At 32.6% G+C, this 16,803-nt stretch overlaps 1 protein-coding gene across 1 annotated transcript in view; it reads right to left on the reverse strand.

Moving 5' to 3' along the window:
• Window positions 1–16,803, reverse strand: part of LOC128188724 (macrophage mannose receptor 1-like) — a 49,742-nt gene that overhangs the window by 22,074 nt on the left and 10,865 nt on the right. The window contains exons 12-31 of the mRNA XM_052859948.1: window positions 16,650–16,754; window positions 15,950–16,075; window positions 15,563–15,733; window positions 15,016–15,141; window positions 14,726–14,839; window positions 14,406–14,456; window positions 13,880–14,062; window positions 13,325–13,570; window positions 13,053–13,210; window positions 12,854–12,970; window positions 12,647–12,762; window positions 12,137–12,285; window positions 11,568–11,776; window positions 11,139–11,254; window positions 10,984–11,033; window positions 7,135–7,305; window positions 6,860–6,904; window positions 4,628–4,694; window positions 1,102–1,201; window positions 720–787 (exon numbers count right to left, since the gene is read on the reverse strand). Of these exons, the coding sequence (XP_052715908.1) occupies window positions 720–787; window positions 1,102–1,201; window positions 4,628–4,694; window positions 6,860–6,904; window positions 7,135–7,305; window positions 10,984–11,033; window positions 11,139–11,254; window positions 11,568–11,776; window positions 12,137–12,285; window positions 12,647–12,762; window positions 12,854–12,970; window positions 13,053–13,210; window positions 13,325–13,570; window positions 13,880–14,062; window positions 14,406–14,456; window positions 14,726–14,839; window positions 15,016–15,141; window positions 15,563–15,733; window positions 15,950–16,075; window positions 16,650–16,754 (2,488 nt within the window). The remainder of the gene's footprint in view (window positions 1–719; window positions 788–1,101; window positions 1,202–4,627; window positions 4,695–6,859; window positions 6,905–7,134; window positions 7,306–10,983; window positions 11,034–11,138; window positions 11,255–11,567; window positions 11,777–12,136; window positions 12,286–12,646; window positions 12,763–12,853; window positions 12,971–13,052; window positions 13,211–13,324; window positions 13,571–13,879; window positions 14,063–14,405; window positions 14,457–14,725; window positions 14,840–15,015; window positions 15,142–15,562; window positions 15,734–15,949; window positions 16,076–16,649; window positions 16,755–16,803) is intronic.

The following is a 16,803-nucleotide window of genomic DNA, read 5'->3' on the forward strand; positions in this document are numbered from 1 at the left end:
AACGAATATAAAGGCCCACCGGAAGTGACGTCATCAACAAAAATGTACATGATAAAAGACCTTGATATTTTGTATTATTCGTGAAATTTTCATAAAAATCCATTGTAGCATATTTGAGATATTTGAGTTTTAAGAAAAATGTTAAGAAAAAAAAGAATAATAATAGTGAAAAACAGAGAAAAAGAAACCTAACAAAAACAATAGGGTCTTCCGTTGGAAACGGAAGACCCTAATAATGTAGATGTATTTCGTTTGAAAACAGATTTTTTCAGATTTTATGATATAACATATTTCAAATGGAAAATGTTTTATGTACATTGTATTTTTTCGTTCTATATTTCATACTTATAAAAGGTCATCTGTTACAGTTCTTAGATTACAGATTATTACCTTAAACTTGTACGAAAAACATTGTGAGACAAAAGTAGATCAAAAGAAACTTACGGTATTTTTTTTTTGGGGGGGGGGGGAGGGGGTGTATCTGAGTGTGTTAGTTAATTGAAGGATTTTTAACAGTGAATTTAATGTTGTAAATGTTTTAAGTAAGAAAAATTACGAATTCACAGCTTTCAACGCCGTTCATCTCATTTATATGCAAAAAAAAAAAATTCAAGGAAAGAACAATTATTTACTAAGTATTTTGTTTCCAGCATGTATTGTAAAAGTTAAACTCATTTTTATTTTATTTCGTAAGCAAATATTTACAGTGTTATACAAACCTCCAACCTTGCTGTTCAATATTATTTAACCCAATCCAAAACGATGAAGACATTGATTTTTTCTGAAGCTATTAAAAAAAGACCAATAGACACCAAATTAAAATTGCTACCAATTTTAACTGGGTAGCACGTCCACATTGCATGGTTTAAGCAAAAAAATCTACACGCAATGTAAAGATACAAAATAATTCAGAAACAATGTAACATTTGTTAACTCTTACACAAAAAAGTAAAGGCATTTTTATTAATCATTTTCTTTTTTCTTTTTTTTTTGTTTAGCAGTGCACATACAATTATGAATACATTATGTTCACGATTAAAGTTATAATACATGTTGTTTTTTTCCTTTGAAATTCTAAATATGATTATGTAGTTTACTTACATTATAAAAAAGTAAATCATGCTGATAAACTGATGTTAAGGTGACCAAGCTGGCACTCATATTGTTACAGTAATCCAAAGACTCGTACCAGGTTTGATATCTAAAATCCAAGTACACTTTTTTAATCTTACTTCAATTCTTTTTAATTTGTCAGTTCTATTTATACGTGAAGAAACAGCTCATAATGCCGGTGTAACGAAGAATATTGACCCAGGTTGAAAATTGACCCGGGGGCCATTTTTCAACGTTGAATATTGACCCGGGGGGTTATTTTTCAACGTTGAAAATTGAGACCAAAATCGTGAAATTTATACCCGGGGTCATTTTTCAACGGTATGAGAAAGATTTTTCTAAACTTTGATGTCCTCGACCCGTTGAAAATTGATCCTGTTGAGAATTGACCCAAACCTCAGAGTTTTGATCTGAACTGGAACTTACTCTACACGGTTTAAATGTACAATCATGCACATATTTGAAAGTTTCAGTTTTAAAATGTACATACTGTCCGATACATATGCGGACGTGGCTAATTTCTTTTAGGCTTATATGTCCAATTAATCATTTAGTTTTTAGATTGAAAATATGATATCCATTTATTATTACAATACTATGTATAAAAGCTAAGAAGATGACCGTTTGCTTCGGAATGGAGCAGGCGAGTAGGGCTAGAATATTTTTTGACATAGATGACATGGTTTTCATTCCCTCATGTGACAGAATTTAAAGTTTAAACTTGTCACAATCTCTGATAAATACACCTAACAAACATATTGTCTGTCACTTTTAAGGCAATTCAAAAATGTTCATATATACTGGGTTTTTTTATACGTATATATACAGCATATACATATTTGCACATGTTTTTAATTTTTTACGACTTAAAAATGATTTTTCATAAACTTGTCTGATTAACTTTATTGAAGCACCATCCAATTTTCTGCATATACAGTCATGGTTCTTCTTAAAAATGCAATTTATTTCTATTATTTTGAGTTTTCCATTCTATTATTTACCTGGAAATTAGAAACACAGGCAACTGACGTAATATATTTTCTCAAAATTAAAAACATATACCCTCTACAGCAAAAATGTTATCAATTTTTAAAAAAGTAGGTTTGCATCTAAATATACAGTCGGAGGATGGTTGATCTAATTATATTAATGGTATATACATTAAAAAGGTATGCGAAAAGTATACAACTGATAGATATGTTGTTTGGAGCAGCTGTATCAAGGAAAAATCCGAATTGCTTAAACATGTACAAATTGAAGCAACCAGGACAGTGACAGGGATCAGAGTTAATTCTTCTAAAATAATTTTATATAGTGAGCTTAATTTGGAAACCTTGCAATCTCGAAGGGATAACCATAAACTAATTATATTCTACAAGAATATAAATGGTTTAGCACCACAAGATATGTTAGATTGAATTCAATCATATTTTCTTACTGGACATGCTTATAATCATAGATCGAATTAGCTTTTTTACTATATACCACTATATACTTATTACAATAGCTTTGCTCCGTCTACATGTAAATTATGGAATAAAGAAAATTTCATTAACTTTATCTTTCTATTAAGTCAAAACTTTAAAAAACAAAATATACCTATAGTTTACAAACCTTTCAGTTAAGACAATAGGAAAAATTATTTTACGTCAATTACGGAATAAAGCTAGCAAAGCTTACTTATTTAAGGATTTTTTTCTGATGTGAGTCGATGTTTATACTGTGGGTCTGAATCTGAAGGAAATGTGATTTTTTCCCTGGATATCCAAGATACACTCAACAAAGAGACGAACTTTTTAAACAACTTTTTGACATTAGTGTACCATTTTATATGAACTATATACTTTGTGGTAGTTCTAATTTTTCATATAGATAAAATTGTAAAATTGTTTCCCATGTTTATACTTATATTAGATCTCCAAAGCGTTTTTGATTCTCTTAAGGTACACTGTTTAAACCTATTTAAGTATTATACCTGTATATTTACTTAATATATAGTTCCCTTTTATTTACTGTTCTTTTCAAATGGGCTGGATCATGAAAATCTCATTCTTATGTTTGTATCTCTGCAGGTATAAATGAAGGTGATATGTTTGTTAATATAGGTGTGAGTGAACATGTCTACCAACAATATGTCATACAATCATACATGATAAATATTCAGATAATTATTTAATATTCAATTACCTCATGTCTTATATACACATAATATACACATTTAACACGTTTAAATTAAATTAATAATGTAGGTGGCTGTGATAGGAAGGTCAATCATCTACTCCAACGCTGCTGTATGATCTTCTACTACTTATTTTTATTCACAAAATGCAATTTACCAATTCATTGACGAAAACAATTACTGTTAGTAAATTTATGATAAATATTTGTGATCAAAGCAATTTAGAAACTTTAAAGCAAAATTCTATTGTCATCCTGAACAAAAATTAGGTTGCTAACTTGCTACAGATTCCATGAAGCAGAATTGTTAATGCCTAGAAAAATTAGCGATTTGATGATATTTAGTTACATCAAAAGTTATTCTAACGGAACAAATAAAACACCAAAATTCGGCTTTCAAGGTATAGTTACTACAGCATTGTTCATGAAAGAGTACAATCATGTTAGCATATCATCATTTTGTAAACTGTTATTGGCTGGATGGGTGTGAATACAAAATTCAGGCAGTCACAGTTTTAACAAACTGAGTGGGTGCAAACACAAAAATCTCAATATGACAAACTGTAATTTTTTTTAGTTACATCCACTCAGAAAATTTACAATGAACAATATCAAAGTTTCAATTTACTGGGTGAACGTAAAACCAAAATTAAATGATATGACGTATTGTAATTTTTTAAAAATTATTTATATTTGTACATTTTTCCAGCAAATTAAAAAAAGAGTTTTACTGAATTGAATATTTTAACGTGTAACCATGTATACTAATATTATTAAAAAACATATTTCTTTAAAAATATATAAATATCTCAAACAGCAATTATACGCGAAAAGTTTATTATGAATAAAATAGTTATTACATGTACATATTTAAAGGGATACTATGTAAATTCAAATAATAATTATTTAAGTCTCATTTTAATCCCCCCCCCCCCCGTTGAAACATGTGAACATGTATATCTAAAGAATAAATATATAAAAACTGATGATTTTTAATTAAATAAACTCAAGTTATAATATTGATTCGTTAATTTGTGCTTCTTTGCTGTTGAATTTTGAACCGGTTTCATGATCAAAATTCCGCGATGCGGGTCAATATTCAACGAATAAGGGTCTTTATTCAACACCTTTGGTCTCAATATTCAACGTGGAATAATGACCCCCGGGTCAATTTTCAACCCGGGTCAATATTCTTCGTTACACCGGCACTATATATATATATATATATATATATATATATATATATATATATATATATATATATATATATATATATATACACGCTTGATGCGATTTTGATTTATTTTTTAACAATATATAACGAAAGGTTACTCACACATTTAGGGACTCAAAATAATAGCATTTGCCATGAATATATGTAAATCGATTATCAGCACATGGCTCTGTAAAGAGATTCAAAAGAAGACTTGGTACTCTTGGACAATTAAAGCTGCTTGGTCCAATTTTATATCAAATTTTGTGCACGTTTTTAAACGATTGTTATGCTAAGTATATCCATAATGATAGACATTGCAGTAGTTTTTCCAGTCAAATAAACTAAATTTCAATGGAAAAAATTATGTACAAAACTTGTTAACAAAACAAACGACATAAAAGGGTATTGCGTTCATTTGCCTCATGTTAAAATTCACCCCTGACGTCAAGACGGGTATGGTTGTATTACGACTTTGACATCGCTATAAATAAAGTTTATGATGCTCAGGCAAATTACAAATAAACCTGTGTGCGTTTTGTTTGCTTATATTTCTGAGGTGTGCTCTGTTTACAATTGATGCATAGCATGCGGGTTGTATAACTACAATCATTTGTGGGACGAAACAAAACGGTTCCCTTTTCTAGATATCCCATGATGCATTTTGGTTTGTTTTTTTCGTTTGCCCAAAAAGAAATTATTTTTATTTACTTTGAATATTTGTAACTTTGAAAGGAGACCGATTCTGCTGGTGTAAATAGGAGAAAGTTCATAACTTTCTAAGTCAATATGGTTTGTATGGAAAATTATCTGATACTGAAATAACAAAAAATCGGACCAATTGTAACCATATATAGTCATTACCTGATAATTTTACTGAAAATGCCAATAAAAATCGTTTTGCATTCAAGCAGCATTGTCTTATGCATCTGGTGAAAAATTAATAACCAATCAATAAAATGCTTCAAGTTTACGGTATGACTTAGATAAAAAAAAAATTGAAGTAAGTTCCATATCAAGATTATCAAGAAGACCTGTTTCTAAGGCAATTTCTATACTGATAAGGTGCCGGAGCCCTGCTCACGAACAAATTGTAAAATGCCTTGAGGATTAAAGCTCTCAATGTATGTATCAGAGCAGCCTATTTCGAGCAATGGACAGTGCAAAACTCTTCGTATCTGCATTTACTTCTAATTTACATACGTTTATCCATGAGTTGCAAAAGAAAGACAGTATAAAAGTAAAATAAAATGATTTAAAGAGGCCTACGTTAATTTTCATTGCGTATGTTTTGTGCATTCTACTTAAAAAACAGTGTTATTATACCTTTTATGAAGTTGTTTCGATGCCATTTATGAAATAGAATACATAAATTAAAATACAGATAAAATATTTAGATTTTATTGGAAAATTTTATTTTTTAAACGATTTCTCCGTCGTTCCGGTTGGTGAGCGTTGCCATTGTTCTTTTATTACATTGTAATAATATGAAGCTTTGTAGGAGCACGTAATAAGAAATAACATAAAAGAAAAAGTAAGAAGTGTACGGCTTTGAAACTTTAGACACAAATTAGTGCTATCCTCAGTATTATTATCTTGATTATTATACCAATCTACATTTGTAATAGTCAAAATTTATAGTAAACTTTTGGTGCATTTTGATATCATGAGATGTCTACCATTACAAACCATATGGTCGAATTTGGAATTATTTCATATAGAGTAGAATATGATTTTACTAATCACATATCACAATTTAAAGAAAATCTATGTTGTAGTATTTTTGTTTAATCTGCTTCGAAGTACGAAAAATGACAATTTCCCATATATTCCTATGCTAAATTTACTTGGGTTTTTTTTTGATGGTCCCTAAAAAGCTTAAGAACCAGATATTAGATATTTTTAAGCTAAGCAAATATATAAATGTCCTAGAGTTTGGTGCAAATTACATGTGGTTTAAAATTTATGTCTTGAGTTTTGCTATTGTTGGTTTTACGCAAAAAAACCAAATATGCCTCCTTAATTAATCAAAACAGAAGCTTTAACGAAATCCTTAGATTCATACGTTAAAATATCGCAAATTGACAGTTCCTTTAACGTTTTCTTTAATGAAATGTTGCAGTTATTTAGGTTCAATCATTACTTATTTAGTTCGCTTAATAGTAAACCCATATAACATTGCAGCACTGAGAATCAGATTGACAATATATGGGGTGTGATTAATACAATAGCTGTTTTCTACTAGAAGCGTATTGTGCTCTCTCTATTTTTCCATATTGTATTAAACCAGCTGACCTATAACATCCTTGAATCTCTTACATGTAGTAATATATCAATGTATTTGAGATAGCTTACGTGGCTCCGGCAAAGTAAAATTTTCTACTTCCAGGACAGGTTTTCCTTAAAAGAAAAATAACCTATCAGATTCAAGAAGTATGATTTATATACAAACGTAATGATGACGAAAATTAATCTCTCAAACAAAATTAATTTAAATAATTCAAAAAGAAAATTTACCTATCTATTATGATTTTTCATTTCTGATTAACATATTATTGTCATTTATTTCATTGCATATAAAAAAAAAATAAAGCGTTAGGCAATATAGTTACAAACGGCTGGTAGATTACCTTTTGGAATTTTACATATATATGGATATAAAGTATAACAATTATCATCATTCCATTTCATCCCCCATATGTTTTGATGTGTGACGCAATCTTCGTTGTCGTAAAAATCATTCGGTTCGTCATCTCCCCAGTTAACGTAGTCTCTTGGACTACCGTCACTCCACGTAAAACCTGTAACACAATAAAGAACTTCAAAAAAGTCTTCTCAAACTCAAAATACTAAAACGAAGTACCTTTTTCCAAAGTGTTAATTTTACCAATGATTCTTACCCCTCTTCGAAATAAAGAATATATGAAATGAAGATAATAAAACTTACTCTTCGTTGTTTTTGTGTACAGCGGAAGAATATAAAGTTGTGAATATGTAAACAGAGAGCTAAAATTGTAAAAAGTTTTCATTTGAATTTATTTCCTCGAAAATCTTTTAACATGTCCCTTAATTTTCTCATTCAAACGATCCCGCCAGTGCAAAAAAAAAAAAAACAAGAGGCCCATGGGCCACATCGCTCACCTGAACAGTTCCTTGTAACATTCTATTTCCTAGCATCTGTTATTTCTATTTTAAACTTTGAACCCCTTTCTGGGGCCCCAGTATTGGTCTGGGGTTTATGGTTGGCTTTAACAACTACACTAGTTGAGGACCCTTGCATTATAATCTCAAACTGTAGCATTGTAGTTCTCAAGAAGAAAATTTTCAAACATTTTAGATATACATTTCTATGTTAAACTTTGAACCCCACTTGAGGCCTCAGTATTGGTCTGGGGGTCTTGGGGCCCCAGTATTAGTTCGGGGGTCACGGTTTTACCAATTTAGAATCTACAATTAGATTTTTAAACATGTTCCCTCCTATCTTTTTATGTGAAACATTGAACCCCTTCTCCTGGAGCCCCAGTATCAGATCGCTTCTATGATTTAAATTTTTCATTATTTGAGGATCCAAGTAAAGTAATCTCACAAAGAATGACATTGTAGTTCTCGAAAAGATTTTTTTATTAAAACATGTTTCCTATATATTTCTATGTTAAACTTTGAACCCCTCTTGATGCCCCAGTATTAGTCCGGGGGTCATGATTTTAACACTTTAGAATCTACAATTGCCAAGGATGTATGCATAGTAATATCCCAAACTGTTGCAATGTAGTTCTTGAGAAGAAGATTTTTAAACATTTTTCTTATATATGTTAAACTTTGAACCCCGCCTGGGGGCCAAGTTTTTGCCAGGGGGTCACAATTTTAACAATTTAGAATCTTCACTATACATACAAGCTTATGTATAAATATTGGCATTTCTGGTGCAGTGGTTCTTGAGAAGAAGATTTTAAAATATTAATCATATTTATTTCTATGTTAATCTTTGAACCCCGTTTGGAGCCCAAAATTTAGTACGGGGGTCATAATTTTTACAATTTAGAATCTTCACTATATATACAAGCTTTTGTGTAAATATTGGCATTTCTGGTGCAGTGGTTCTTGAGAAGACGATTTTTAAACATTTTTCCAATGCATTTCCATGTTAAATTTTGAACCCCGCCTGGGACCCCAGTTTTGGTCCGGGGGTCATGATTTTTACAATTTAGAATCTTCACTATATATACAAGCTTTTGTGTAAATATTGGCATTTCTGGCGCAGTGGTTCTTGAGAAGAAGATTTTTAAACATTTTTCCAATGTATTTCCATGTTAAATTTTGAACCCCGCCTGGGGCCCCAGTTTTGGTCCGGGGGTCACGATTTTTACAATTTAGAATCTTCACTGTATATACAAACTTTTGTGTAAATATTGGCATTTCTGGTGCAGTGGTTCTTGAGAGGAAGATTTTTAAAGACATGCACCCTATTTTCACTGTTTCGTAATTATCTCCCCTTTAAAAAAGGTTAAACCCTTTATTTTAATAATTTAGAATCCCCTTTTCATAAGGATGCTTTGTACCAAGTATGATTAAATTTGGCCCAGAGGTTTTTGAGAAGAAGTCAAAAATGTGAAAAGTTTACAGACGGACGGACAGACAGACGGACGGACGGACGACGGACAACGGGTGATCAGAAAAGCTCACTTGAACCTTCGGTTCAGGTGAGCTAAAAAAACTCTAAGGGCCATGGAAATGATCAGTTATAAATTGAACTGTATGATTATTAATTTTTCAAGAAATGATCAGAAGGGTCGGTGTTGTGTTTTTATCGTCGAATTTGCAAAGTTTGTTTGAACAAGCTCAATATCATAATAATCAACAGTTTACTTAAAGATAAATATATAATCATTATAACATATCTACTTTTTAAATGCGATTTCGTTATTAATACAACACTGTACATGTCATCGAGAATATTTTCTATTACAAACAAAAATCAAAGTACTGAAGTACTGACGGGAGTTGATTTTATCGATTATTATTTATCTTAAAATCAACGATATGTTATTTTGCTTGGCAAGTAGTTAATAATCTATATTTGAATTACGCACATTTTTATAATATGGATTCTCGGACTTTTCCGACAAGAATTTCGAGAAAACCTCTTATGAATCATGTTGTGTAATATTTAAAAATAGAATTGATTTCATCAAACTATGTATCGGTATTCGAAATATTTCAAAAAGTGTATGGATCCAACCAATAATGAACTCTAGTCTCGTTCAACCAGATGCTCGGCTGTCTCCGTTAATCTCCGACAAGTAAGAGATACAAGGTCACGTGATAGCTTGATGATGCGACCTCTTAATATAGACTGACTCTCTGCTTGTCGGAGATGTACGGAGACAGCCGATGGTTGAACGAGACTAAATTGAACTCTGGCGTAGGAATACATACGACTGCAAAAAACTTCTAAATTGTTCGTACTTTTTTAAAACTTGACTATTTCTTAGGTATTTATAAATAAGTTTCCTTTTAAAAAAAATGATTAATCGTACATTACATCGAATTTATTGATTATTTTCAAGAGCTAACTCTTGTCAGCTGTGATGATTTGCGCTTAGGTCTAAACACTGTTTCAGTTTCGGTTTGCCAGAGTAACTGCATAGGACAGTTGATTAAAATCAACTCCCCAAAACGGAAGGCAGTCCATTGTCAACGTAAAGAAATTCAAAAAAAACCTAATTAATATTAAAACTGAATCAAACCATTTTGGTCAACGATGATATTGGCGGGTGTTTTAACCGAAAATAATTACTTGTGATCAACATAAACAACCTTAAACAAGACATTTCTAAAACCCAGTTTAAAAAACTTATATACATATACTTTACAGTAATGTTCAACATTTCTATCCTAGATATTTTGATGAAAATTCTTACCTGAATTTTCAATAATAATGAATGATTTTTCGATTAAAAATTAATTCATTTACATTCTATCCCCTGTGCCCACTTCCAATCCCCGGGGATCATAAATTTGAACAAACTTCAATTCACACTCAATTCACACTACCTGAGGATGCTTTAAAACAAATTTCATCTCCAATTGATATTTGAGAAGGACGTTCTTGAAAAATAACAACAAATTTCCAATAATTTTTAATCACTTGTACCCCCCTTGAAAAAAAGTGTGCCCCTTCATTTTAACAACTTTAATCCTCTTTACCCAATGATGCTGTGTGCAACTAAAATTGGTTCAGTGTTTCTGGAGAAGCCGTCGAGAATGTAAAGAGCTAATTCAGACTGACAGACGAACGGATAGACAGATGGACGAACGGATAGACAGACGGACAGACAGACGAACGGACAGACGGGCGCTGGACAAAAAGTGATCAGAAAAGCTCACTGAAGCTTTCAGAAGAGGTGGGCTAAAAATAAACGACAACAAAAGAGTCAAACAACCAAACATTTCATTCCAACATAGCATTAATGTCATACCTTGTTCAAGATCCCGATCGTTAAGTCCTATCCAAGCCTTTTCCTTGTATCTATAAAAGTAAGTATAGTTACGTTAGAAATTTTTGTTCTACACAAAATAAGTGAACTTCTTTCATTTCAAATACTAGTGCCGATTTTTGTTAAATAGCCCTTACTCGACAAATCGACGGAAAACGAATTCGTTCTCTTCGTCTGTGTGGATGCTCACTAGTTCAGCTCCCATCCTCCTACAGGAATCTCTGCCTTCCATCCAGCTTTCTGGGGGAAATATCTGTACAGTATGTAACATTTAACTAAGTAACGATCAATCTCATCCCTCAAGTATTATTAAAAATTTTTATTTGTTGTCAGAGACACTATTCTAAATTTGAAAGCTTTACAAACAAGCCCTATCGTTACTAATCAAACATGTACTTAGTGCTAGGTTAAAATACTACTATATTATAAAGTTAAGCTTCTAAAATATCCTTGTTCTGCGGTTCAAATGGAAGGACGAGGAGTCAGTTCTTTTTTAAAATCAAATTTACGTATTCTATATTAAAGTGAAGAGTGGATTCAGTGGAATTAAACAACTTCGCACATACCTTATAACAGTTTCCTTCCAGTTCTAACCACCCAGTTTCGCATGATTTTGGCAATGTTGTTGTAGGGGGTGCTGTGGTGGGTGTGGTGAACCCTACCCTGGGAAACTCACAGATGAATGAACTCAACGTGGTACAGTTAAAAGTCGACCAAAGCCCTACCGGGTGATTTGCTGACATTGATACACAGAATCCGTCTTCTTCTATAGCTCCTAGAGCAATCAAAGTGGGAAATGATATAAATATATTAATAGAATAACGGTACGAAGTGTTTAATTTCACTTTAATTTCATCGGTATATACCGGTACAGTTTACACACGTAATGATATTGTCATGTTGTAAATTTTGATTTACGTACCGGGTGGCATTAAATACAAAATTTACAGCGTGACAGCTTGTTGTCATGTTAAAAATTTTGTATTTACTGCCACCCGGTAAATTTAAACTTTACAACATGACAATATCATTAAAAGTACGTAATTAGATCCGACCATATTGCAAAATGATTTCAATACTTTACATTGTTTATTATTGATTTCTATTTTATGTATATTTATGTTTGATGATGCACCTGTGTGTTCGTCTGCCCAGTACGTAAACCGGACTTCCTGTCCGCTCGTCCACTGTTCTGTTATTCCAGTATCATAACTCTGGGTCAACCCAATCCAAAAGTTGCTCTTCCTTCCTACTAACTGACTTGAAACAAATGCTTGAACGTATCTGTAATTAGAACCTTTTAGTTTGAAGATTTTTGAAAGTCTAATGCAGATTTTAAAATGAAAGACGCCGAGATAGTAATGTATGTTTCTTCAAATATAAGAGAGACGCGACAGTCAAAGTGTTGTTCAGATGGCAAGGGAAGATTGTAGAATTATTTTTAACATATGTAGAAAGGGGTCTTAACAAGTAAAAGGGTATTGATTTATTAGAAAGCCTAAATATTGAGGTGATATTTCCCTGTAACAAACAACAAATTGATTTTATACTGTGTTTGAATCACATGTGAAAATCGTGAATAGTTCTTATAAAACACAAACACTGATGGCTTTGTGCTTCGTTTCCTTATTCATATAAATGTTACCTGTCATTTACGGTCGCTAGATGCCCGCTTTTATTAACACAAGTCTCTTCCGCGTCAGACCACGATGTTTTTGTTTCAAAGAATCCATAGCAGAAGGCGTTGTATCCAATGCTTCCCTGTATTGTTAAAGACGAGGTCATAAGAAAAAAGAGGTTATTCAAAAAGAGGTTAAGAGTGTTCTCAAAGATCATTAAAGCATCAACTCACATTGGAACAACCAACAGAAAGAGGCGACTCGGTTGCTTTTGATACGAGCTTCTTGGAAGTCTTGCAAACGAAACCGGGCATTTTTTCATTGCAGTTGAAATCAATCCACCGACCATCCTGTCAAAATTACAAGCATGTTAATGTCCACAATGTATATTTATTAACGAACTCATGCATTGCAGGTTGATATTTTGATTACCGTTAGTTTCATCATGACGCAATCTTGACCTATTTGCCCCAAATCATCGGGTTGTCTGTCTGCCCAGGTTGTATAAGTCACTGTCATTCCATCAGACCACTTAAATGCCATTTCGTCTTTTTTATCGTGAAAGCCAATCCAAAATCCTCCATATATTGCTACAAATGATTATTGCATGAATCATTTTTTCATTTTCCATCAGTTATAGCTTTTTTTTTCATTATTCAATAAGATACGTAATATATTGAACTTAAATCAAAATATCAACCAACCAGAGTCGCATATTCCGCATGATAGAGCGCAGTTTTGAAGCATCCATTTATGGTTTTTTAGACATTCTCCCATTTTTGCCCAGTGCTGGCATTCTGTAGAGCCATAGGCGTCAATGCAGTCAGGCAGACACCGTTGACAGGATTGCTGGCAGTTGTTGGCCATCCATAGAGGGTTCTTGTCACACTCACCAGCAGACGCCCAAATGTCGCACTGCTTGTCCGAGACGTGCAGATTGTAGCAATGCGCTGCCAGGTTAAATTGTTCTTTCAGTATTAAGATTTTTGTGATCGGTGCCATTACTGACATTTTAAAAACGTTACAATGTCTTAAGAATTTGATAGCTTATATATTATGAGTCTCATAATAATTTTTTTTTTCAAATGAAATATCAATCTTCTGAACGTCTCTATATAATGAAACCAGATTCTAATTCTATGACTCATATTTAGAGATTGTCTAGATTATAACATATTTTTCAAGACTGTTCAGCTGCCAAAATTCTCACATTTTAGACGACAAGGAAGACCTGTCAAAATCTATTATCGGAGACCTACTTTTTGGCAGCAAGCTGTGCACAAACGCCTGCTCTCCCTCATCAAGAATGGAGGCAAGGTCGCCCCCCGCCGCTTTACAATAAGACTGGGCCTCTGACCACGACGTTTTGTTTCTGGCCACGAAGAAACAGGACAACCGGTACCCCGACCATTCTTCTCCAGGACACCCGTACACTTGGCCAGCTAGTTCAGCCAGAACAATTCAATGAACATATTCATATTGACTTTACATCTACATGTGTACGTGAGGTTAAATTATTTATACTTTACAAGAAAGAATGCATTATTATTCTTTTTATTATTTCGACCTTTACAATAAAAAGTCCTGCAACGTATGCAAGTATGTTGATAAAAACCAATTGAAATCAAAATCTATTATGTTATTATTTCTTCTTGAAACAGAAGTTTTGAAATTTGAACGACTTTGATACCACATTATCATTCGGTCGGAATAAGGTGATTTGTCTGTACATGCAGTGATAACCTCGACATCTAAATTACATAAAAATGATATGCATTGGTATACCTGGGGGAAATGGCGGTGACGTGGCTGGTAAATTGCTGCTTTCGTTCATCACTGAAGGAGACAAAAAGGTCATTTTACCAATTCCAATCAAACGCTCCTACTATTTTCACTCCTCAAAAAGGTTATTTTGGGAATGAGTGTTCCATGATAATTTATATGATGAACAAATTTATAATCGCATTAAGCAGTAAAATACAACTGCTAATATTATATGATATAAATACTGCAGTTATTATTCGACAGTTAATCATATGAATTCAATAAGTTTGAATTTACTATTTCCGGGTTGAGTATGTTGATTGCTAATAAGAAACTTTTACCTCTTTTCTTGCAAATGGAGCCGTGGAGAGTCGAACAGTAATCATCATACCACCAAGCACTTGGTGCAGACATCGCTATACAGTTCTCTTCGCCGCTTTTTCCCGAGAGTCCCCCTAGGTTAAAAAGAACAATACAATATACCTTATAAACTCTTTTTTGACTTAATATCAAGTGATGAACTTAATCGTTCATGTATGAATTCTTGTCAAAAATATAAACAGCTGGACGTTCCATCCGTCATTTGTTTAGTTATTTATGCGTTTGGTTTAATGTTGGAATCTGTCCTTGCCTTTTCTAAAATTAAAGAAGCTGAATGGGGATCCGTCTGACCACACCCATCCTCCCTCATCACTCTCATCATGTCCCCCAGTCCAGAGCATACCGATCGTAGACAGTGATTTCGCCTTCAATCTTCCTACAAAATGGTTAAAATGACGATCCACACGGATACGAATACACGAATACACGGAATACACGGAGAAAAATTTAAAAAAAAAAAAAAAGAGTTGCGTGACTGAAAAGACTTTCAATACATACAAATAAAACATGTACAGTAAATGAACACGAAGTTTAGATATCCTTTGAATTCTTAGAATAAACTTTAAGATTCTCAAATATTTGCGGTAGAGTGCCAAATGAATGTGAACACTTCCTCACTACTAGTATCTGTTCACAAACAAAAATTCGTAGCAATTTAGAAAACTAATTTATTGAAAAATAATATTGCTCATGCTCAGAGAGAGAGAGAGAGAGAGAGCTACTGAATCTACAATAAAGAGCAGCACAGAATAAAGGACTATTGATATGATCATGCAAAGTCACTCTAAATGGACTACCTGATATGAAATAGTGCTCTTGGAGACTGTTAATACTGAGAAGATCACCTCCCATTGTTTGACACAGACTTCTAGCAGCCGACCAGGTGGAAGGGTGGGGATTAAACAGGTAACAGATCTGAGATCGGTGTTCTCGCTCCCAGTTATTGCCACACAGAGGGTCATACACAGCTACGGAGGGATAAAATTAAATTTAAAAAAACTAATCATGGAGCAAAAAGATCTTATGGTCTATATTTCATTAAACGCGTACACGCACCAGTAAGAGATTTTTTAAATACTTTCACTTATATATGAAAATAAAGTAACAAATTCAAAAAATGTTTGTATTTGTTTGAATCTTGGATTGATATATATATCAGTGCAGAACCAGAGAAGAGAACCGACCCTCGGTGGTGGTAGCAATTGTTGTGGGTGTCTGTGTTATTGGTACAGTGGTTCCGGCAGGTGTTATCATAGATACCAAGCCAATAGTCGTTGTCATTGGCGTTGTTGGTCTCGGAGTAGTCGAAGCTAGCAGATATATTTCTCAAATTTAATTCACAGATGTTGGATTATCACAAAACGAAACAAGTATTTACCTGTAAATGAATTCTCAAATTTTTTAAATAAAACTTTGAATGCACACATCTTTTCAGATTTCATTTCACCGTTGCAGGGATTGAGGTATGTAAAAACATGTTTTAAAAGATCTTTTCAAACTGAAATCAGAGACAATCAAATTAAGAACTTTATCAAGAAAATATATTCTTTAATCGCTGCAAAAATTTGAGAGACTATTTTAAAAATTCTATTTTTCAGAGCAAAGAATATAAAATGTTAATACAATGTATACATTTTTTTTTTTGCAAAAATGTTCTCCGATTGGTTTAAGAGGCGTTACAATGAATAAAACACGTGCAAGAATTCCAGTATTTTTGTTATTAAAAAAATACAATAATTTTTTTTCATAAAAAAATGTTAAACCATTAAACAACATTCATACATGTATGAGTATGCATTTGCTAATACACTTACATCGTATGAGAAAAGAATAAAAGAACTCATTGGATAGGGAAAATATTTATCTGGTCTTGTAAAGTCTTACTTGTAAACTGACGAGGTGGTACATTTCCATTCTTCACATCGTGGTAACAGATAAATGGTTGAGGAACGTTGCAAAGCACGTCAAAAAACCATTTTCCTGATCTGCCTAAACGTAGAATTAAGATGTTTCTTTAAAAAAATGACTTATTAATTCA

The sequence above is a fragment of the Crassostrea angulata genome, chromosome 6, assembly GCF_025612915.1.
Source record: "Crassostrea angulata isolate pt1a10 chromosome 6, ASM2561291v2, whole genome shotgun sequence".
In the NCBI taxonomy this organism is placed as follows: domain Eukaryota; kingdom Metazoa; phylum Mollusca; class Bivalvia; order Ostreida; family Ostreidae; genus Magallana; species Magallana angulata.